Genomic DNA, 24,830 nt, shown 5'->3' with positions numbered 1-24,830 from the left:
GCAAAGGATCAAAGATATCTTGTCAAAGTATATTTAAGTAGCCTTAAGAGGGTCCAGTCTTTTTCTGAGATGATATTTCTCTCTCTTTTTTCACCTTTTGATCTTTCATGCGGGGTGTCTCCATCTGTTTCTTTCCTCCTCTGTGAAGAAACCTGAGTGATTAGTCTGTTTAGGCTGCTTTATCATCCCAATGGTCATAAATATTTATGAGACTTTGAAACTCATCCCCACCGTACAGAAAATCTTGTCCTTAGCACTTGGCAGCCTCTCTCAGGTCCTCCCAAAGAAAAATTATTATTATTTTTTATTTTTTATTTTTGTAAGCAAGGTGATATTAAAGCTACATTACAAATATTCAGCATTCATCATAATCTAATTATGTAACACAGGTGGATCTGGGGAAATTCAGTAAACTTGGTGGAATTAGGATTAGGGAAATATTTTCAAGGGCCTTCATAGAAGCTGCCCATTGCGCCACATTGTGCGCACATCGGTTCTTTGTCCGATGAATTTTTACTATAGACCAGTTTTCAAAGCTCTCGAGGTTGTGCTTTATGTCATTGATAGTAGCTTGCATGGTCCAATCCTCCAAAGAAAAATTATTAGCTGAAATATGAATGACATTATGTAATTAAAATTGTTTAGATAAATATAAAATTAATTTTAAGAAAATAGACATAATGTATGAGGACAAAAGTGACACATGTCTGTATACTTGATAATTAATTCCTCTTGGTGTGAAAAAAAAATGGAAACAAAACAAAGGGTGGGGTCTTTGGCAGGAACCCACGAGAATCACTGACTCCTACTCCACTCTCTCTCTCTTCCAACCGCCTGTGTTTTGTGATTGGTTCCTTTACAGGGCTCTTCAGGGCTGCAAGCACTTGCAGAAGAAAAATAAACTTTCCAAATAAAAGTACAATAAATCCAACATTGAATAGGAGATAGAGACAAGGTTCTCTTACACAAAAGATGGTAAAAGAAGGGCAAGCAAAAAGCTCTAAAGATGTTTTCATGATCTTTTCACACCCCAAAGAGGGATATTGAGTTTACTTTTGACAACTACTAGATATATATATATATATAGAGAGAGAGAGAGAGAGAGAGAGAGAGGTATTTTATTATTATTTGAAGCTTCTGCTCATACCATTTCAACCATAACAATAGAATAATCATCCACAAGCAAAAACCTCCACTTTTTATAATATAATCCTTGCTATTGATCAGATGTATTTGATTGGAATTATCCCTTTTGTTGATGGGTCAACATCCATTTCCTGTCATCACCTAATACCATGCCATATTACTATTCCTTTCCGTTTGTAGAAGTTTTGGCATCCCTGTAGAGCTGGCCTGAAGCTGCTGCAGTTCTCTTCATGGCAGACTACTGTTTTCATCTTTTTCCTTGTTATGCTCGAGCTGATTCTGCATCAGGCCTCGTTTCGATTCTTTTCCATGTCCTAAAACATTGTTTCCTTTCATGAGAAACCTGATTAATTACTGATCATTTAAATTGCATCTTCTTTTCTTTCTTTTTTTTTATACATCCGGGAGAGGGGCGTTTCGAACTCCAAACCTCTATTTTTTAGGTTGAAGTTTATACCAATCAGACCACAGGCCTTTGGATTTTTGTTAAAAACTCTTACTAAGTTGTTGTCTAAAAATTAAAGGGAATAGAAAGAGATGGATGGATTAACTATATTATTTCTAGACTTGTTATATATTTTACATATCCATGGCCAGCATTATTGAGGAATATGTATATATATATATATATATATATAGAGAGAGAGAGAGAGAGAGAGAGAGAATTTAAAGTAATGGGAGTCATTATTTCTCATATTAATATAGGTTGGATGGAAATATTTTATGTTGTGCTCATCTACTACCTTTGTAGGTAATATGCCTCCTACCAATTATTCTTTTTATGATGAATGATTGGCCTAAAAAAAAGTGTTTGTTTCAAATAGAGAAGTGTTCATGGATTAGGTTCAAATTGTTTTATTTTTGTTTTTAGGTGCTGCCACTTTTGTTCCCAATAAACCTTACAGCATGTTCTTGTTATGGAAGGATATGCTGAGGAGCCTTAGATTTCTGTATCCATGGAGTTCCTTCCCTACTCTATCTGCAGAAAGGTGATTGGTCTGGATCAAATCCAAGAATTTATTATTATTATTATTATTATTATTATTTAAATTTTGATTAAACTGGATTAAGTCATTGCTTGTCCTCTAAGGAAGGAACTAAAGCTTATAATATTACTCGTTTACCTGTTTTACACTTGCTTTAATCTAGAGCAACTTGCATTTTATGATTAATTTACATCAATCCCACTTTTGGGTATCCAAGTTTTTTTAGAGTGCCATCATTTCAGCTCCTAATAAAGGTAAATGGAAATTGCAAATTTGAGATGAAATGCCATGAAGAGAAGCTAGGATTGAAGATAAATCATGGTGTTGACCTTTCACCTATAAGAAAGATCTTGGTGGCCAATGATTAGCAATGGACCCCAGATGGTAGTGAGAAATTATGATCAGTCAAGAATGAAAAAAAAAAAAAAAAGTAAATATCTAGACAAAGCAGTCCAAATGTCAAATCTACATCCAAATCACTCACAAAATTTTCAGCTAGTAATGAATGCAGATCAGTCAATTCCTTGAAATTGAGTCATTCCTGAATTATTCACGTTTGATTAGGTTGGTTAAATGGTGAAGTTGCTGACTCAGAGCAGCCTAAAATCAACAATTCAGTCACGGGGTGGTGCAACAATTCCTACTAATATATGGGATCGAAATGATAATGGGCGAGATGAGTCATGTTATTTTCCATGGAGAGAGGCCAGCTGAGCATGATAGGAATACAATTTGCAGAAAGCAGCAAAATTGGAAACTAGGAAGAGCATACCATATGTAACTATTTTTTACTTGAAATGATATTTGTAATTATGAAGTGTGTAAACACCGTATAATCTTTTTAAAAAAATTGAGTAAATACGATACTTATATAAAAAATAATACTTTTTTAATACTTTTTTTCATCCACGACTGTATGTAACGTTACTTTTTACTTATTGTTGCCAGAATTTCAATTGTATCACCGGATGATTTGGTGCTTCGTATCATCACAAACTTAAAAAAAAAAAAAAAAAAACGGTATCTCAATTTTATTATTTTTCTTCTATATTTAATTTCATAATTTGCAGTTGGTGTTCGTGTGGTAATGCATGTTCAAGCCCTGCCTACCATTTTGAATAGTGCAATGCATCTTCACTATGTTTTCTGAGGAAGAGAACGGATTATTATAAAATAAGACACGAATATACTTCTTTCCATCGCATGAGATGGGTTATGTGCTTGCTGCTGCTGCCTGCTGGTGATGTATTAAACAAGTATAGTTTCTTAGTGGGGTTGGTTTCAGTATTTGATACCTCTTAACTACTATGTCTTGTACCTAAGGACCTCTTACAAATGAAAAACTCAGACATTTGAGACCCTTTTTTAGTCAGATTCATCAGAACCGTTTATCTATTCACCAAAACCGATCTTGTCCGTCCAATCTCTAACAGAATATATCCAGTGATTTTTCCAAAACTCAGATATACCCATTCTCATTCATCAAGCCTTAAGCATTGCTGTTCCTAGACCCCACAACAGCTACTACCCAGATTTTCTGCAGTTTAGCTTCCAAAAATCCTGCAACTTCAATTTTGGTTTCAAGCTATCAATAAGGGCACTCGAGGTTCAATCTTTTCTTAAAAAATAGCTAATAAACCTTTTCCTTTATCATAACTGGCCAGCATTCCCCTAAATTTTGCTACCAGATTACCTTAGAAAAACCATGTCAAGGCAGATTCAACAGCTCCACCATTGTTACTCATCTTCTGAACAGCTATAACTTTCTAGCAAGGTATCACACTGGACTTTTCGGTAGCAACTTATAGGACTACACTAAGTTGAATTATAAAAATTTCCTGGAAAAAAATACATGATAAATTTCTCAAAAGAAGTTGCTATCAAAATGAAATTGGAAATGAGGGGAAAAATAAGTTAATTATGAAGGCATAGCATAGAAGTATCTTAGTCAAGCAACGTTTAGAATAATGCATACTAGTTGTATTGGTGAGAGCATAAAAAATTTTAACTAATGTAAATGGATGAATGTAAATTCGAATCACCGAATACGAACAAGTCATGTCGAAAGTATGGAGAATTAATAAATATATTTTCACCATCATCATCACCACAATTTGACACATTAATAAATATGTTTTCACCTACTAGTTAAGATGAGCGAGACAAGAATCATAAATCCAAACTCATTTCAGTTATTTCCTGGTCCAAGCATCAATTGTGGCTCTCACTCTCCCAGACAAACTTGCATCTTAGGTATACATGTAAATATAAAGTAGAGTTTCTCTATTCATGTAGGTATACATGTAATTTTTGTCAGCTGGTCTTGGTAGGGTTTAAGAGCCACCATCCACACAATGTTGTCCTAAATTATCAACTATGTTCACCTTTGAATGAAATATCAAGTTGCTGCTTTAGTAAAAGTGTTCTTTTTGTTTTCCAACAACCAACAATTCTTTGGAGGCTGAGCAGCTGACTAGTAATCTTGATCTCAGCATGCCATAAAAGATCAAGGCCCTAAGAATTGATTGGTCATCTTGGCCATTGCCATGAGTTTTGGTGATTTATGTACGCATTCAACAAATCCTGAACCTAGAACCTCACTCTCTCCACTCCATTCTCATGAGTTAAGTACCAATGAGCTAAAGCAACATAGGACCTCAACAAGGCTGCAGCCAACTTAGAATTGAGGAAAACCTCTTCAGGAACTGCAACATAGCAACACCGCCGCTGCCGCCACCAACCCCCCCAAAAAAAAAAAAAAAAAAAAACAGTGCAATTGAGAGATTTGATGGCCGACGTAAAACAATGAATCTTTGCCATGGCAAGACACCATAAGAAGTGTTTGTGTAAACATATCAATGGTCCATTTCAATTGCCCTGGCTAGTTTAGTTCACTCAATTTTTTATCGGCACCATGTGAACAAAGTCCCAACTAGTCCCGAGAGTGCACAGGCCCTCCTCGACAAGGAATTTTCCACAAGTGCACTTCGGAATTCAAAGAAAAAATTGTCCCAGTCCAATGGCCCCTAGAAATTATTTGCAGCCAATAGGATTCGAACTTTAAACCTGGAGGGAGCAGCATATCACCAAAATCAAGGCCCTCGCCACTTGAACCAACCCCTAGGGGTTTCATTCATATTTTTTATAATGCAATTTTTAGCTTTTGCCTATTGAAAAATGAACAGAAAGCGCGCCTCAGCTGCACTTTAGTCGTGGTACTTGGCTTTAGGTATCAGGGGCAGTACACTCTTACAGCTTCTCACTTCATGCATTAAGCACGTCTAGACTTTTAACAACACCCCTCAGTGCACAACATCTATTCTGATACCAAACTCAAAGATGACTCCACCTGATTTACTAGAGCACATAAGCAGATGATTAATTTCTCTGCCAAGGAGCAATCAAATTAACACAAATTCTATCATTGTTACTCATAAACTCGACCTGCTTTTTATTATTATTTTTTTATAGGTAAAAAAAGTGTTATTGAGGCAAGTAACAAAGGCATAGCCCAAGTATATAGGAAGTATACAAACAAATGCGGAAACCTAATTACAAGTCAGGAAGTAGAAAAAGACTTTTTATTATTTTATCATTGTTACTCATAAACTTGACTTGCTTTTTATTAAGTTTCCTTAAAACAACACTTCTAGCTATGCCTTTTACACATTTTTTAATTGTAAGTAGTTACTTTGTGAGCAGCTTAAAGATACAAAAATAGCCTGTCTTTCTATGTAGTCAAACAAATAACTCAATGAAAAATACATAATTAGATCAGCATTAAGTTGCATGAAGATTAGAAAACCTCATGATCAATCATATCATTTAGAGAGATACCAATGAAACTCATGAAGAAACATCACAAATGAAAAAGATTAAACAGGATCGAGTCAGCAAAGAATACCATGGGGAGGGGGAGGGGGAGAGAGAGAGAGAGAGTGTTGTCCATAGAAATTTAAGGAAAAGGAAAATAATCGAAAATATATTACTTCATTGAAAAATACTAAATTAATTGAATAGAAGAGATTGGAATTATCATGTATCAATACAATGCCCTGTCTCCATATGATGCATAATGTACCTGCATATGTGCCTAAGGCCCTGTACACAACAGACCTGAACCAAAAATCGAGTTCCAATAATGGCATTTTGCATATTTCTACTTAAACTCAAACCGCACCTCTAAATGCATGTATTTTCTCATGAGCTCAACAATGAAGGTCGTAAAATTTGCCAGTATCTGGTAATCCTCACGTCTGGCCTCTGAAATAAGCCCATGAATGACCATCTTCTTCAGATTTGGGAATCGTTTCAGCATCTCCTCCACCCAAAAGGAGAAAAATTCATCAATTACAATCCAACTAAGCTCCAAGACAGTCACATTTACCAAGTCAGAAGACCCTTCCAGATACGAGAGAGCGATATTATCTCTAAAGTCATACCTCAATGAAAGGTAAGTCAGCTGCGGGAAACAAACAGCAATTCTTTCCAAATCCACAACCTCATCTTCTTCATCAAACACCACTTCACAAAGGCGAAGCCTTCGTAGTTTCGATGATCTCAAGACAATATTGTAGAACTTCGGCCACCAAATTGAGAAGTTGCTGATATCTACAATCTCAAGATTTTCAAAATTCTCGCCAATATCAAGATGTAGCACACTAACATCATCAATCTTGAAGTGCTTCAAGGTGCCCTTTCCGACAAGTTCAAAAACCTCAAGGGCACAACCTTTCAAGTGCAAACACTCAATGCTATCTGCCTCCAATACAAACTTGTCCAAACTGACTGCTTCAACATAAATACTTTTTAACGTAGGACTGCTAAGCTCAACTGTCACTTGTGCATCTGACATTGCAATCTCTGGATTGACAAGTTTCAAAGTTTCAATCTTCTGGCAGGAACTGAGCAGAAGACTCAGATCCATTGCTGAAATACTGACATTACTTAAAGATAGAGATTTCAAACGAGGAAATCTTTGAAAATTAGGTTCAACACCAGTAATTGAATTATGGGCCAGGACCAACATTTTCAATTTTTGCCTGCCACATATTTCAAGAATGTTAATGCTTGGAGTAGTTTGAACATTATAAACCAATCGGCGCAATGTTTCCCTGGTATACATGAGCCAAGCAATGACAGTGGATGCCGAGAACTTATCAACACCATCCATTAGAATATATAGACCTTTTAATCCCGTGGTTTGAAATATCGTTTGAGTTATCAAGATTTGAAGTTGGCTAGTCTTCATATCTCGATAAACAGGCCAATCGTTGGAATTGAATGAGAGTGTGTGAAGGTGTTTGCGGTAAGCTTCTCGCCATTTACAACAAGTTGCAGATGCTATCACCACATCTCGTGCGGCTCCAAGCCTGGATAGTATGTTTCCAACAACTTCAACAGGAAGATGCTCCATAACTCAAAACAATATTAATAAGTTATTATATAGATAATTAATCCACCCACGGGCTTCCCACAAAAGATCAAGCAAAAGAAAAACGCTTAACTTGCTAGAAGCAAACAATCAACTTCCTTACAACTTTTGATAAACCTGGAAAGCCACTGCATATATCTTCTTTGCACACTCACTGACACAGAAGGTTGGCCCAATTAGCAAACAGAACAGCTACAACGGGGGAAACAATCAATTGATCTACCGAACTTAATGGGATCCTGAAACAAAAATTAAAAAAATAAAAAGGAAAATAATAAGCACATAGGTGCTTAAGAGATTTAAGAGGTATACGCTCTAACTAAATTCAAACCAAATGAAACCCTCAAATATATCCACAAAACTCATCACAAACCCAAAACTCAGCATCTGGGTATTCATAATAAATCAAAAACTAGCACCGACCACATTCAAATGAGTTGATCATAATCATCCAATAAAAATAAAGGTTGTAAAAGTCATTAAAACGTAACAAATTAAAAATGCCCAGATAAAAAAATATAAACGAATCAACGGGATTACCAGAAAAAATAAAAAAGATGGAATAGATCGGCTCCAATGGAACGGAATGGAAGATCGCTAGTAGACGGGTTACTTTTTTTTTTTTTTTTGTGGGCAAAAGTACAAGTTGTAGAAGGGGATTGATTGAGGAAGAAGTCGAGAAGAGCTTGATCACGGGCGATGCCAATGGGAGAGAGATCCACCACCCGGCAGTGCAGAGATAGAGGGGCAAACAAAGAGGCCCAAAACGAAAAGTAACAAAACCGGTTTCGGATTTGGGGGATTCGAATTCGACTGTACCCAAACCCAGGAAGAACGGAATCGAGTCTCGAATTTATTTGTGGTGTCGTTTTATTCAGAAGCAGCCCACCTAACCGAACTTGAGTAATGATTAGGGTGTAAACCGTCCGGTCCGAATGTCTCTACGGTCTGATATGTCCGTTCGGTTTGACTTAATTTTTTTTAAAATTTTAAAAAAAAATAAATTAATAAAATTTTTTATTTAAAATATTAAATTAAAATTAAGTAAATTATTAATGTGGATTACATTTTTAACTTATATAATTACTATATAATTAGTTAATTGATAGAATATTAATTTGTTAATAACACATTTAAAATTTTATATTTTTAATGGTGATAGGTTAGATGAAAATTACATAATTAATTATACAATTATTATATAAATAATATATATAATTTTAAATTCAGTCGGTTTGGTCCAGTCCAGGGTGGAAAAGCCATGGATTGGAACAGGACCGACACTGACCGGTCTTGGTCTAGGGTCGATATGGTCTGGACTGGACGGAACCAATCGGTCCGGACGGTTTCTCCGGTCCGAACTGACCAACTTTCACACCTGGTAATGATGACTAATGATAGAGATAGAACCTTTTTTTAATTATTTTTTTATGATTATATTTTAAAAAGAGTTATTCTGCTCATCATCCTTACATCACATACATATTAAAGGAAAAAGATAAAAACAAGTGAATGGTGTATGGATGATGAATATAATTTTTCTTTTAAAATAGAGATATTTTTATAAATAATAATAATATCTTGGAAAATGATACTATGCCCCCTAAGTTTACTCTCTCAATTTAACCGCTCCTATATTTTATTTTATTTTTAAATTTTTTTTACTTAATAGTTAAGGAAGTAATTATTAGTGTATTAGTATTTTTTTTTAATATTTAAATATGTTCAAAAACTGTTTAAAATAAAAAAATAAAAGAAAAGTGCAATTTGCACTAGGGGCACACTAAGTGGGCAAACTTGGGTGGCATAGTAGCACTATCTTAATATCTTTAATTTAAAACATAATTTTTATAAAATAAAATAATTTTATTTATTATTTATTTTTATGGTTGATATTCGAGCATCATATCAACGCCTAAGCCACCATGATGGGCCGTTCAATCGCATTGCTGGGCTTTGGCCATGCCGAAAAAATGCACCAATAGTTTGGCGCCGTCTGTTGGATTCAATTTATCTCTCTCTAAAAAAAAAAAAAAGAGGAGCGACGATCTAGCACACAAAAGTACCTCCAAAAAAGCAGATAAGCTTCCTTGTTACTCCTCTTTTTATCATTCATGTGGATTTTAACTATGCAAGGACCATCTAAAAAAGAAAAATATGTATAAAGGGCAAAGTGGGCTGCATGGCGTGTAGGGGTGCTACATGCACCTCTCGGGTGGCCAACCCCCAGCCCCACCCCCTCTGGACGGGTACCCCCTCTCATGGATGCTGAGGGGTGGATTGGCCCCAAGGGTCGTCTGCCCACCGCCCACCGTGTGGTATCGCACAATGAGAAAAAGACTCGGGGAGGGGAGAGAGAGAGAGAGAGAGAGAGAGATGCTGGGGGCAAATATTCGCTCACCCACGACGAAAAACCAAAACCAAAACCAACTGCGTGAAAAACAACAACCAAAACCAACCTAGAGAGAGATATACTCATTGAGGGTGAGTCACATGGCGAGAGGGAGAGAGAGAGAAGGGGGAGAGAGACGCAGAGGGATTGGCCGGTCTTAAAACAAAACCCTTTAATAAAAGGATGTTATTTTATTAAAGAAGATTTGTTTATTTATATATAATCTGGTGGACAGGGGTAAATCTCGGGAGGGCTTGGGTACAACCTAGCCCCCATCCCCCAAGCACTCAGATGCATGCGGGCATTCGCCCCCATGCCTCAAATTTATAGACAGGGTTCCAGGCAGGGGCTGGACCGGGAGGAGGTGGGGCCCCACCTCCCAGGTTACAAAGCAGGAAGGGGGTTTGTTTTAAAACTTAACCTAAGACAAAATAATATTGTTTTATTAAATAAAATATTTTATATATATATATATATATATACATTGGGCCGGTTAGACAGGTGAAAACCTGGGCATCTCATTAAGGTGAGCATCTGCCCTTCCGCCAGCCATGTGTGGGTGGATGCCCTTGCCTGCCCTAAGTGGGGGCCAGATGGGTAGGTCGAATGTGGGAGCCCACTCAGTTGGCCTAATGGCATGCACTGTGCACACCCAGAGTTGTATCAAAGTGTGAGTTTTCCCAACCGAGGAACTCACGAGGGCAGTCAAGTATATATGCCACCTCCTTTGCAGGGTGCAGGCCAAGTCTGACCATCCCATCGAATGGCCAGACAGAGACAACGGAGGTTTTACCACCGATTCCTCTGCCAAGTGTTCTAGAAGCTGATGGGAAGAATCTCGTCAGCCACCCATGAGTGCATGGCATATCCTGCCATGGGTGTTTGTGTGCGCATGGAGGCATGACGGACGCAGATCCCAAGCGCCAGTTGGGTCCCTTAGGCACAGTGAGCAAGGAGCCCACCGACTACCACACTACTTTTGTTCGCTGCCAACCTCTTAGGCTGAGCGGCAACTCCCTGGTTGTGAGCTTGTGAAGCCATAGACCCATCAACATTTTTTATCATTGTCATGCACCTAGGATGAACATTAGTGGGTAAGCAACTCGCCAACCATGAGGCCCCCTCGTGGCAGCCAATAAGCATGCCACCCAAAGAAAGCAGTGGTCAAGTCCTGGGCTTGCCCAGCGTAGCTCACCCATCGTGACAAACAAGGCAGTTGAGCACAATGCTCACCCTCTTAGCTCTCGACTTGCCTCAAGGGTGTAGCTCGTCCATGCCGTGAGCTCTCACCTTGCCAAGGCTTATAGGTTGAGCTCGCTAAGCTCTGCAGGGTGAATCTACCTCGGGCATGGCCACACCTCGCCTAATCCAAGCGAGCTCCCCCACTGTCTCACGATTTGTTTGTCAAACAGACAATCACCGCCTAAAACCTCACACCACCGGTGGGAACTACCTAAGTCACTACCTCACTTTGCCTTTTGGATCGGATTTGTGGCACAGACCCGAGCATAACTCACCACCATGGCAGTGCCTCGCCCTTTCATGCCTAATGTGTTTGCTAGCCACGGGAGCTATGCCAGCCACCATTGCTCTCCACCAACATTGTCCACTTTTTTGTAGGTTGAGCCACTGTCATCTCAATAAGCTACGTGCACCATTGCCTCTTGTACAAACCAATCCACTTTTGGCAGTGCAATGTGCTTCAAGTTTCCAACTATCTCCCATTTCTTTGGAGTAGTGGAGGGCAAGCACGAGACCATGCACAACCACTGTGCGTATGCTACTTAGCTAAAAAAAAAAAGAAGGCCAATGACTAAAGTGGTGTGAAGACTTGTACAAGTGTGAACTAATGTGACGTCCCCAACCTCCGCTTGGGATGGAACAAAGACTTAGAGCGTTGGGACATGCAACACAAGGTTATATATCACCGTTCATGACAGTTAATATGCAATACATCTTAAGATATAACTAGCAATATGCAATAATCGCAGCGGAATAAGGGTGACTAAATAAAACTCATGCTAGAATAAACTAAAACATCTCAATATCATTAATAACCATCATAAGTTCAAACCATAAGGCAGCATATCCTAAAGTGAGGTTGCCGAGTGATGTCTAGTGCAAAAGCCAATTGGTATGGCTCTCTTTAAGGGATGACTTGGGTCAAAATTCCCATGATGACTTGAGGGGCTCTTGGGGATTGGTGGAAAGGGGTGGTGGCATGTGGGAATGGCTCAAGCAAGAGCAGAAATTCAAATGAAAAAAATACATGAATGCCACTCGGTTGCTTCAACTAAGTTTCTAATGGAATTGGTTGGGCTATGGTTCGATTACTTGGGGGAATTTCGCCCCAAGGCTTGGTCTTGTTCATAAGAAATGAGATAATGTGTGATTGGTGAGATTATACCTGAAAATATGATGGAAATTGCGTGGGCTAGGGGGCTGGTTTGGTGTAATGCACATGAAGGTGCACGTGTGCTGATTGGTGGTGATTGAGCATTGACATGGCTTTACTTCTATTGATATATGTTGGGTCAAGATTAAGCTTCTAATTTGATCTAATAATGATGAAAAATAATAATAAAAACAATAAATTCCATATAAGAAATGGGATAAATAATTAAAAGGAAAATTAAACTTAAAACATGGTTTATAGATCACTCAGCATGTGTAAGTTGATTAATGCCCTTAACTCAAGTTGAAAACTTAATTATGGTCAAATGGGAACCTTAGGGGCATGGGGTACCATATGGGCTTGAGGGAAACTAATGGTATGGTGTATGTGGGCTTGAATTAGAAGTGTAAAAATGGAAGACAAGGCTTTTGGGCCTTGTTGGGCATGTAGGGCCATTTGTGTAAGTCTCTTGGTTGTGGACTCTTGGTGTGAGTCATTGAGTGGACCTTATGTCCAGATTTGAGAGCTCATCTAAGGTTGCAAAGGCCAACTAATACTGGGTCCAAAAAACATGTCTTTCTAAGGTTGTGCCAAAAGCATTTACTATCACTAAGTTAGGCCCAAAGGTTTCAAGTCTTTCTCATACTTGGGCCTAATTTTTAAGACTCTTTAAGAAAGGCCTATCACTCGATTCACTCCATAAAATCTAATGGGTCTAGGCTTATGGTGCCTATTCTTGGCCCATCACATCCTTAGTGATTGATGGTCCTTAATTAAACACTCTTGAGCTCATACCTAAAACCATTCATACTTAGCCTTTGCTTAGCCCAATAATAATGCCAAGTGTCACCCCACTATTGGCTTTATGGCAAATTAATCTAAAATATAATAGTAGAACCCTTCCAAAACTTCCAACTAAAATAAAAAAAATGTGGTTTTCATGCTAAAGAATAAAAAATTCTCAATAATAACAATCTCCTGCCAACTAGGATTAAGGGGACAAATGGTTAAGTCTTAATGGCTTTTTAGGTGGGGTGTTATAACTAATATATGCCAACCATGCAGGCACGCTTGAGTCGCCACATGCATGAATAGGTTGTAAATGGTCCGCATCATTGGAGCTCAGGTGAAGCATGACACAGAGCACATGGTTGTTCACCCGACACAACCATTTTTGGGACAAAGTGCCAAGACTAGTATAAGGTTAAGAGGAACCAAAAAGACACACGAACAGCTCTTCAACAACCATTCTCTACTAGACAAAAAGTGAAAAATTTAAAGGAGTAGCCCAATAGCTCGGGTTTGTGTATCTTGACCTTACTATATAAATTTGTTCGAGCTAACAAATTTGGTTTTGGAGGTAACAAAACTCCTTAGGTCTCCATGAGACCCCCAAAGAATGAACATATGGAAGCATAGAGATGGGCAAGTGGGTAAGTGACACGCATCGCTTGCCAGTCTTAATCAACAATGTTCGAACGTTCAAAGGTCGACCATGTGTCCAAGTGCAAGCAAAACAAAAACCACTTAGAAATAGAAAATCTCCATCACAAATAAAAAATACGCAAGGATGAGCAACTTCCAACATGCAAGAGTCACTCAACAGCGAACAATATTAGTCAAGTAAAAGTTGTATGCAGTGGCTAAATGCCCCTTGTTTGCCTTTCTCAGGCTTGTTATTTGGATATTATTTTTACTAAGAAATTTTACTTTTGGAGGTCTTTCCCACAAAACTTCTCAAGATTTCAAGGAAATATCGGTGGCTAAATGTCCCTGGAATGCACTTCACTTGTTGGTCTTAACTAAAGGCAAGTTTAGAAAATCCGCATCCCAAACAAGAGCCTTAGGGCGAATAAGTAAAACAAAGGGAATTCATAATGGCGACCAACCCCTGCTAGACAAAAACTCGAAAACTAGCCTCCTCACCTGGAGAACCAGGTGTCGAGGCACCCTTGAGCGCTACTCGAGCTCCTCAGCTCTTTATCTTCGCTAGGGCAAAGGCACAAGCCGAGCAACAACTCTCACCCTAACCTACAACACTCACGTGGACCTATAACGCTCTTTCTAACTAACAAGGGAACTTTACAAGCAACAAGACTTCTCTGAGGAACAATGCTCTTCCTAAGCTACAAGGCTCTTTTGAACAACATAGTCTGGCTAGGAGCACTAATTAGAGGGTAGAAGGCACCTCAGCATCCTATTTTCATTGGAACAAACCGCCCTAGAGCACTTGCTCAGGCACATCGGATCTCCATTATCATCAAGGTAGGTCACCCTCAAGCCTCACCTAAGCATCTTAAGCCCTTGTCACATTCCAGCAAAATGGCTCAAGTTTGCAAATCTCAAACTTATGATTATCTATACTAACCAATTTGGCTTTTGATGAAGACTTCTCAAAACAATCGAATTATCCTAGAGTTAGGCACTTGGACCTTCCACCCATTTACAAAGTCGAGTGTTAGAAACATGCATGCGATCAAGGCTAACATTCGCACCTCAGGAAAGCAGTTGGGCAACACCTCCCACTATAGAAATGCAGTCGAGCAATATCTCTTGCCACAACAACGCGGTCGAGCAATGTCTCTTCCCATAGCAATGCGGTCGAGCACTACCTCCCACCCATTTACAAAGCTGAGTGTTAACAACGTGAATGCGATTAGCGGTGACAATCTCGCCATAACAATCGACCAGCAGGTAGCCTCCAGGAACGGACCTTCGAGCTCCATAACCTCCTCGTGCGAGTTGCCTTTGGGAACGAGTCAACGGGCTCAGAAACTGCTTGAGATAGACCTAAGGAGTCGACAGGCTCTCTAACCACTTAAGTGTGGGTTACAACAAACAAACTATAACCTTAGTGCCAAAACAATAAAACAAACACGAAATCACCTCGAGAGGACAACAAATCCACTAGTGCCAGCAAAACCAAAAATGGAAACACACACATTCCATGATGTCCTGTAAATAGTCACACACAACCATCAATACGCTCCGTTATCATATATATGCTTATGAAAACAAGAGTCATAAAGGCCCATACTTAGCAACCCTTACCAGGATTTATGGTATCCTCAAGGTCCGCCCTCAAAGATCTTCTTTGCATCACACTACAACGAGAAACCAAGGACAGGTTGCTAGTATTTATCTTTCTACAGCTTCTATAGACCATCTCTATTATAATTAACTTGAAGATTCTCAATGTTTTCTTGTTGGGCAAGTCAACCTTAAGAATTATGGGCATCTATTAGGTATGAAATGAACCAAGCCCAACCCATGCAAGGAAACAATTACCAAATGGTGAAGGAAGTGATAAAGCAAAGGAAGTTGGCTCATACACATAAAGGTAAAAGCAACATGAAGCAAATAGTGCTCAATTGCTCCAGGAAATAGGAAAATGGCTATAGAAAAATGAGAGATTTGGCTACACATGGATTGAGGCTCCTCAGGTCTTCTCCCTCTAGAAGAAAGGCGTCTTCTTCAACCTCTATTGTACTGAGAGATAGGTGAGGCCATGAGAAACTGTAAAAATCATCAAACATAGTGAATTTGCCCTAAAAAAACTTGTAGATGTAGGAATGAATTGTGTCTCTCCCTTATTTATATTTTATTTATTACTCATTTCTATAGATGAATGTTCAAGCACTATATTAACGCCCAAGCTAGCAGTTCAATCGCATTGTTGGGCTTTGGCCATGCCAAAAAAATGCACCAACAACAGGAATATATGAAGTACGTTATTTCTATATTTTAAATTTGGATATATTAAAAAAATGAAATTTGTGTGAAAGATAAAGCAGGAATAATATAACCTTTGTTTTATATAAGTTGGATATGAAATGAACTAGGGCCCAGCCCATTAGAAGCCCATTACTAGAAATAAAAGGAAGACAAGAAGACAAGAAAAGTTTACCAATGAAAGTGATATAAGGTAAGTAGTATTTAGCCACTCCAAAACAGGAATGAGGCCTCTATAAAAGGAAGGGAGCATTGCAAATGTGAGATGGTCGGATAACTCTACAAGGAAAGGCTTCTCTACCATCTCGGGAGACCCTCTCTTCAGAAGGGAGGCACTTTCTTCAACCTCTCTGGAACCCTAATTTCTCCATTGTATTGAAAGCTATGAGAGGCCATAAGAGATTGTAGAATCACTCAATATAGTGGATTTCACCTCCAAATGACCCATAGATGTAGACTTTTATGCCGAACCACATGAATCTCAGTATCTCTCACTTTATTTACAATTTATGTGCTTTATTCAATAGTTATTGAATGGATGAGTATGTGATAATCGTATCAACGCCCAAACATCATCCTGGGCCTTTCAACAAATTGTTCGACTCCAACCCCATCGGAAAAAAGCATCATTAGTTTGGAGTCATCTGTGGGATCTGACAAATCATTCTTAGAACAACAGGTCGCTTTACCCAACAAAAGTTAGTTCAATGCAAAGGATGCGCAACACTTAACAAAACGTTACAACAAGAGAGGAGAAATAGAATCCCAACCATTTCCAAACTCGTCCAGTAGAGACTACTCCACACACACCTAGGAGATAGGATCATTGTCAACAAACTTTGTTCACTGCCCAGAAGTTTCCCCGTGACCACCAGCAAAAGCTACAGCAACCCTTGTTTTAAACACCCAAAATCGAGCAAGTTGAAACTAATAGAAAATTTTTTCTGCATGTCCTCCTCCATGAACGTGGCCCAGTCCACACCGATCACCTCAGGCCAGAAAGCTCCCTACACCTCAAAACTAGTCGCACTGCAGCCCTTGTTTTATACGACAAAAACAAATACGTTTCATTGTTATTTATCTTTATCTTTAATTCATTAGGAATATTGTGGAATCTCAGGCCATCGCTCAGAACACCCATGAGACAGCTCAAAAAATCCTAAGTGAGCAATGAGCTAGCCCGAGATAGAAGCCTGGTGGGCACCTACCACGTTAGTGCTCAAAAACTCTTGGGCAAGCAATGGAGCTCAAACGAGACAAAAGCCTGGCAGGCATCAATCATGTTAGCTCTCGGGCATCTCGGTCAAGCTCTTCAAACATCTTGTGTGAGCTCCATTGCTCGCTCAAGAGACAAGCCTAGCAGGCACTTAACCCTCCAGCACTCATAAAAGTCCCAGGCAAGCAGTAAAACTCACCCCAAGGCTGGGTATCAAGGCAGATACCTAACCTATACACGAAGGGAGCATTTTTGGGCCAGCAATGAGCCTGCATCATGGAAGGCAATGAAACTTGCCTCGAGGCACATACCTAGCAAAGTCAGGAGTTCACGTAGCTTGCCGAGCAATAAAGGCTCTCACTGAGGGACAATTCTATTCCCTGGAAACAAAGCTCTCTAGAGAAACAAAACTTACCCCAAGCAACAAAGACACTTGTCGAGCAACAACCTTGCCCAAAGCAACAAAGACCTTGCTGAGCAACAATGCTAGCCACAAGCTACAAAGGAACTTTTCGAGCAACAATACGCACCTAAGCAACCAAGGAGCTCGATGAGCAACAAATTCCTTACAAGCAACAAAGGATTGTGCCAAGTAACAATGCTTGCCCGAGCAACAAAGATCCCCCATAAAACAAGTTCGGGCAATCCAGCTCCCAAACAAGAGCCTATGGCCAAGAAATAGAACAAAGAAGATTCACAATGGTGAACAAGTCCGACTAGACAAAAAGCTTGGAAACCTGACCAACGGCAAAGTCACCCTCGAGTGCCGCTTGGGCACCTCAGCTCCTTATCTTCACCAGAATATACTGCCTTAGAGCACTAGTTCGAGCACGCCGAATCTTCATTATCACCAAGGTAGGGCTACCCACAAGCCTCACTCTAGTGAAAGAAGGGAAAATCCCAACAACAGGTCATCTCTGAGCCACAATTGAACACTCCAGAAATCGAGCCTTCACCAAACATCAGGCCACTTGGCTCAGATCTACAAGTCTCAAACTCATGATTTGGATTATTTACACTAACCAGCTTTGTTTTTGGTGAAAACTTCTCGAAACAGCTAGGCCGCTCTAGAGTCAAGCACTCGGGACCCCTATAAAAAAGGTAACCAAGGCTCACATACGCCTTTGCCATGACTGCCAAGCCTAGCATCATGCAATATGAGCCCCAGTTAGCAAGGCACAAATATGTCTTTGCCATAAAAGCATGGTCGAGCAAGCCTTATGCCATAAAAAAGCGATAAAGCAAGCCTCTTGCCACAAAAGCACGGTAGAACAAACCTCCCGCCACAACAGTGGTAGAGTGAGCCTCTTATTGCCTCAACAAGAAGTATCATCGCAAGCACATGTGACCATGGCTACCTCTCTCGCCATAACCGCCGCCGGTGGGTCACCTCTAGGAATGAGCTTCTAGCTCCATAACGGCCTTATGTAGGTTGCCCTCGGAAACGAGTTGACGAGCTTGATAGCTGCCTAAGATGGACCTAGTGTGTTAATGGGCTAAATAACCACTTAGCATAGGACAACCAACAAAGCTTGAGTTTAACACCAAAATAGCAACACAACCTTGAAACTATCTCAGAGGCAAGGAATCCACAAGCATCAATGAAAACAAAACGATTACCAAGTACGTAATATGCACTCCTTGCTAATGATCAACAGTTAGACAAGTTACAACCATCAGTATGCTCGATTATCATATATATGCTCAAACAAACAAACATCCTAGAGGATCAAATGCCTCATCAAGGTCCGCCTTCAAAGATATTCATTGCATCACACAACAGTTGAAAACCACAGACAGGTTTCCAAATTTTATTTTTCTACAGTTTTCGTATACTATCTCTATCATGGTTAACTTGAAGATTCTCAAGGTCTTATTGTATGACAAGTCAACCTTAAGAATCGTGGGCATATGTTGGAAATGAAATGAACTAGGGTCTATCCCATTAGGGTTGGGGGTCGGCTACTTGCACTCGGCCCGCCTTGGGCAGGGTAGCCCTCCCAATAAGAAATATGGGGGCAAATGCCAAGTCGGGGCACTATCCTTGCTTGTGTTTATATATATATATATATATATATATTAAAAGAATGAAACAACATCGTTTTGGGGAGTTATAAGTTCCCCAAAGTGACATGTTTCATTTTAGGATAAATTACCCCTTTCCCATGTCTCTGTCTCTGTCTCTATCTTTGTCTTTTCTCTCTCTCAATTCTCCTATCCTCAATTTCGCCATCGTAGTTGTTGTAGCTCACACCATTGTCGTCACCTTCATTTTCCTCTTCATCTCATCTTATAAGTAACCTGAAACCCTTAGTTTGAAATTTCTAATTGTTTATATGTTCAATAGAAGATAGAATTGTCTTCAAAGGAGGATGGCGTTATCTTTTGGATGGTGTGGATTTGGTTGTGTGTTCAATTTTGGATTGATTTTGGGAGATGATTTAGGGTTTCAACTCAAAACCCTAAATTATTTTAGGGGTTCAGATTAAACACCTAGATGATTTTAGGGTGTCGGATCTGAGACCCTAAATAATTATTAGTTAGCAACTTTATGAAGTTTATTTACATTTAGTGATAAGATTTAGTTTTATATAGTTTAGATTTTCATATTTTGTATTTATATATGGAACTTTGAAGTGAAAAACATATTTGGGGCCAAAATTGGCCCAAAAATACTCCAAAAAGGGATTTTAGGCTCAAAAAGGACCCAGTAAAAGGTTTTGGACCCATTGAGGCCACATGTGGGCATATTGCTCGATATCTAAGCAAGGGCACCCACCCAAATGGGATGGGGCAGAGGCCAAGGGACCAATCTCATCCCTCGCCCATGTAGGACTAAAAGGAATATAAGGAAGCCCATTGGAAGCTCATTACAGAGAATAAATGAAAAGATAAGGAAAAAGAAAGTTGACCGACGAAAATGATATAAGGCAAATAGGACCCAACAACTCCAAAGAATGAAGGACACATTTATAAAAAAAGAAGGGACCATTGTAAACGTGAGGGGAATCAGATAACTCTACAAGAAAAGGCTTATCTACCATCTCGAGAGAATCTTTCTTCTGAAGGGAGGCATCTCCTACAACCTTCCCAAAACCCTATTTCCTTCATTGTATTGAAAGCTATAAGAGGCCATGAGAGACTGTAAAATACTCAATATTGTGAATTCGCCCCCAAACAACATGTGGGCGTAAGCTTTTATGCTGAACCACATAAATGTTTGTGTCTCTGTCTTTATTTACAATTTATATGCTTTATTTGCTATTTATTTTATAGATGAGTATGCGAGAACCGTATCAACGCTCAAACCATCATCGTAGGCCATTCAACATATTGTTAGGCTCTGACCCCGTCGAAAAAATGCATCAACAATATGAATAAGAAATTTTTTGTTCTTGTATGCATTTTCTTTATCTTATGCATTTGTTAGATTAAAAGAAAACTATTGAATTTGGGTAATTGTAGATTTGTCTTTCTTTCTCAAAAAATAATTTGTTTGTATATATATAACTGAGATTGACATTTTTCTTTTGTTTTACACTAATTAATTATATTAGTGTTGACGCGTGTTTTGTAGCCACCAAGCAACAACAATACTCATGTACTTGTGAGGGGAAAGAGAGGGTGGCGCAGGGTGGCCGTGTTACCTCTGATGCCAAAGTTCGATCTTTATCCTTAGATCTAGGAAAGGTAAGTAAGGGGATGTGGAAAGTTAGAAATAGATACCGAGTGCATAACCCCTTTCCTGTTATCAGCCTTCTTCTATTTATAGCCGATTTTTCCATGGGGTTCTTTTATCGCTACAATTATCGCTCTTGTCCCGGACAGCATGACGTCGCATTTAGTGTGGCTGCTCCTGTTAGCTATAGGGATCTGACCTCGAGGCTGGCCACTTCAAGTCGCATTTAATGTGGCCAATCCTGCAAGGGATAGGATCCCAGCCTGTCTTTTCCCCAATAATGCAAGGTGACTAAAGGAACCGTCAGCTCCTTAGGTCCTTGGGTTCGCCTGGGCTTCCCCCCACTTCGGGTCATGGGCTTCAACATGACGGGTCTGGGCCCAGCCCGACTGAGTACAAAAAATTCCCCTTTCCAGTTACCCACATCCCATCACTCCTCCCATTGGGGCTTCTAAACCACCACGTTCTCCATATTTATCCCATTTTCTATTCTTGAACATCTTCTGTTTCCCTTCCCGCTTCTACTTTTTGGCTCTCGCATTTCCCCTTTTGTTTTTTCTCTTGTGCTTTTGATCCTAACTACTTTCTAGATCAATTAGTGATGGCTTCCAAGAATTCCTCCAGCAATGATTCTTCCCCTTTCGATGGGCACGGATGGTCCACAGTTGCTAAACCCGCGGCCCTTGATGTGCTTCACCGCACTTATGGAATCCTAGGGCCTGTCATTTGACGTCCTCATCGCCCTCGTCATCTTCGACCAATGCTTCAATCAAACAGGACTCTTCCTCAGCTTTTACATCCTGCGGCATTTCTAGGTCAGCCGGCTTCACGAGTGGCAGTCTTCCTCGGCAGTCAGGAAAGGGGGAATTATGCCCCTAAGATAGAGGAACCCACCATGTCGCGTGTTCCGGGCGCTTTTGGTGCCTCCGCCCTTGGGCCTCTTGGCGGGTTGGGACCTTAGAGCGGGGATGGCACTTCATCATCTCGCATTGCGGATGGGGGTGCCGACGCGGCAAAGGTGAAGGTGATACATGGAGTGATTGATATGCTTAACGACCTCATTTCCCCTGTAAGACTCTTCCCTTATCCGTTTGATGTGCAACTTTACTCCCAGTTTCTGGCGGTCTAACCGTTTTTGCTTTGATTGATAGGGATTTGAGTTCTTAGCGACTTGGATCGTGGATGGGCAGGTTGGGATAGAAAGGGAGGTCGAGGTCCTACAAATGTTGGGTGGTTGGGCCTACCGCGAGATGTTTAGGCTCCTGACTGCCCTTGAGTGCACTGAGGTGGCCCATGTGGAAATTGAAATTGAAAACAAGCACCTACATGAGATCATCAGGGACCTTCGCAAAGAGGGTTTCGATCTTAGAGTGGGCACAGAGGTGCTGAAGTAGGAGGTGTTTGGCCTTAAGGCTGCCGCCACAATGGTTGCAGAAGAGCAGATTTGGGAGGAGGAACAAATCTTTTGCATGGAGGAGGAAGCGAGGGCAACTGAGTAACGTTGTCTGGATTATGTTGCCATCCTTGCTGAAGCCACAAACTTCCACCACAACTTGAACATGCACCTTACTAAATTCCAGTCCCGAAGGGATACATTCACGGTACAGAACGCAGCACTTCAAAGAGATAGAAAGAAGGTCGAGGACTTGTACGTGAAACTATCAGAGTCCCATTTGTAGCTCAAGGACGAGTTGAGGTCCTGCGAGGAGAGGACAAAAAGTTGAGAGTGAGCTCGCTGCCGCGAACAAGAAGCTTGCTCGGATTGCTCACTAGCTCTGGCTAAATGTCTTCGCAACTAGGCTTGGAGCAGGAGATACTCCTTGGGTTGGAGAGGGTGAGAGGTCACCTTGCAGAGAACCCTCACAACTCCCTTGGGACTTTGGACTTGGTCCGCTTCGCTCCCTTTCTAGAGGATCATGAGTCCCTTGACTCCCTAGGGTGTGACCTGATACCCAGTGTCTTTCATGATCCCGCTTCCCGCCCATGACCACTAGGGATGACCCTCTCTCCTTTATTTTTTACCTGACATCCGATGCCGAGGGGCACTTTGCATTGACACAAGTCCTTGTAAACACAAGTATTCTTATGGAACATGGCTTTTGGTGCCTTTTTCCCCTTATGATTGTGAGTTTATGAATTTTTGGTTTGCTCCTAACTTTCTACTTATCTGGGTCTACCCTGTCTAGAGCTGGGTCTGGGGTTGACTGTGCTGAGTGGTGGCCAGGGGTTGCTAAGGCCCAAGCATTACCTTGGAAACTTGGGAGAGGTGTTCCCCTTACACTCGTTGAGGTCGAGTGGGGAGCATTGACCCGAGTAACCAGGCGAGATCTGAAATTGTCTACCCTGAGTGGTAAGGGGGATTAGGACACTCGGGAGATGTGTTCCCCCAAAGCCCGTCAAGGGTCAAGAGTAGAGCATCGACTCGAGCGACTAGGCAGGATCTGAAATCGACTGCATTGGTGGCATCTAGATGCTGAGGCGCAAGCGTGGAGCATCGACCTAAGTAACCAGGCAAGATCTGCAATCAACTGCACTGGGTGGCGAGGGGGAACTAGGACACTTGGGAGAGGTGTTCCCCCTATGCCTTTTGAAGGTCGAGCGTGAAGCATCGACCCGAGCGACTAGGCGGGATCTGGAAATGACCGCATTGGGTGGCATCTAGATGCCAAGGCGCGAGCGTGAAGCATTGACCCGAGTGACCAAGCAAGATTTGCAATCGACTGCATTGGGTGAGGAGGGGGGACTAAGAAACTTGGGAGAGGTGTTCCACCTACGCCCGTTGAGGGTCAAGCGAGATGCATCTACTTGAGAGACAGGTGAGATCTTGAATCGATCGCATTAGGTGGTGTCTGGATGCCAAGGCTCAAGCACAAAGGATCGACCTAAGTAACCAGGCAGGATCTGTAATCAACAGCACTGGGTGGCGAGGGGGAATCAGGACACTTGGGAGAGGTGTTCCCCCTACGCCTGTCGAGGGTCGAGCATTGACCTGAGAGACCAGGCGGGATCTAGAATCAACTGCATTGGGTGGCATTTGGAAGTCAAGGCGCGAGCATGGAGCATTGGCCTACGTAACCAGGCAGGATCTTAAATCGACCATATTGAGTGGTGAGGAGGGACTGGGACACTTGGGAGAGGTGATCTCCCTATGCTCGTTAAGGGTCGAAGGCAAAGCATAAACCCAAGCGACCAGGCGGGATTTGAAATCGACTGCACTGGGTGGCATTTGGATGCCAATGGGGAGGGGGAGTCATCAAGCCATTCAATCCGCATGCACTTGTTTCTCTATAAAAGCATCAGTTTTTGTCATTTCTCGTCGTCGATTCTTTACATTGGGAGTCATCAAGTGCAAGAGAAGAAAATGAAAGAAAAGAAAGGGGGGACTCAGCTTGTTCAACCCAAGGTGGCATCGGGAAGCATGAGGCCAACCTCCCTCACCTATTATGAAGACTTGAGCTCGCCAGGTTCCTTGACTCGTAGTTCCTGAACGTAGCACTCCTTGGCTACCACTTGTTGACTGTGCACCATTCCTACCCCTTTCTCTGCCTAGAACTTTATTTTCAGGTGGTAGGTCGAGATAACCAGCTTCAAGCTATTCAGCGTCAGTCATCCAATGAAGGCGTTGTGTGAGGTGTAGGCCTTAACTTTGATGAAGTTTGCCATGGTGGTCATCATGCATCTTCTTGTCCAAATGGTGATGAGGTAATTGAAAGGGTCTAAATACTCCCAACGGATTGCAAGGTGTTAATATGGTCTCGGCCCCCCATAGTCTAGCAAGACCTCTGAGGCCTAAATACCCATCTAATTTGATAGAGTTCGAGCTAGACTGATAAGGAAGGTTTCTGCCCAT

At 40.9% G+C, this 24,830-nt stretch overlaps 1 protein-coding gene across 1 annotated transcript; it reads right to left on the bottom strand.

Annotated features, from left to right (window-relative positions):
- Window positions 1-6,103: 6,103 nt before the first annotated feature.
- On the bottom strand, window positions 6,104-8,403 carry LOC109013358 (F-box/LRR-repeat protein At1g67190-like). Its single transcript, XM_018995414.2, has 2 exons — window positions 8,107-8,403; window positions 6,104-7,805 (listed from the first exon to the last, which is right to left on the bottom strand). The coding sequence occupies exon 2, from the start codon at window positions 7,546-7,548 to the stop codon at window positions 6,292-6,294; it is 1,257 nt and encodes a 418-aa protein (XP_018850959.2). The 5' UTR covers window positions 7,549-7,805; window positions 8,107-8,403; the 3' UTR covers window positions 6,104-6,291.
- Between the last annotated feature and the right edge of the window lie 16,427 nt (window positions 8,404-24,830).

Source organism: Juglans regia, chromosome 5, assembly GCF_001411555.2.
Source record: "Juglans regia cultivar Chandler chromosome 5, Walnut 2.0, whole genome shotgun sequence".
NCBI lineage: Eukaryota > Viridiplantae > Streptophyta > Magnoliopsida > Fagales > Juglandaceae > Juglans > Juglans regia.
Note: the sequence above shows the minus strand (reverse complement) of the source record. Positions and strands in the feature narration are given on the sequence as shown.

Bases quoted from the DNA above. Each gene is read 5' to 3' on its own strand.
- LOC109013358 (XM_018995414.2), bottom strand. From the start codon at position 7,548: ATGGAGCATCTTCCTGTTGAAGTTGTTGGAAACATACTATCCAGGCTT.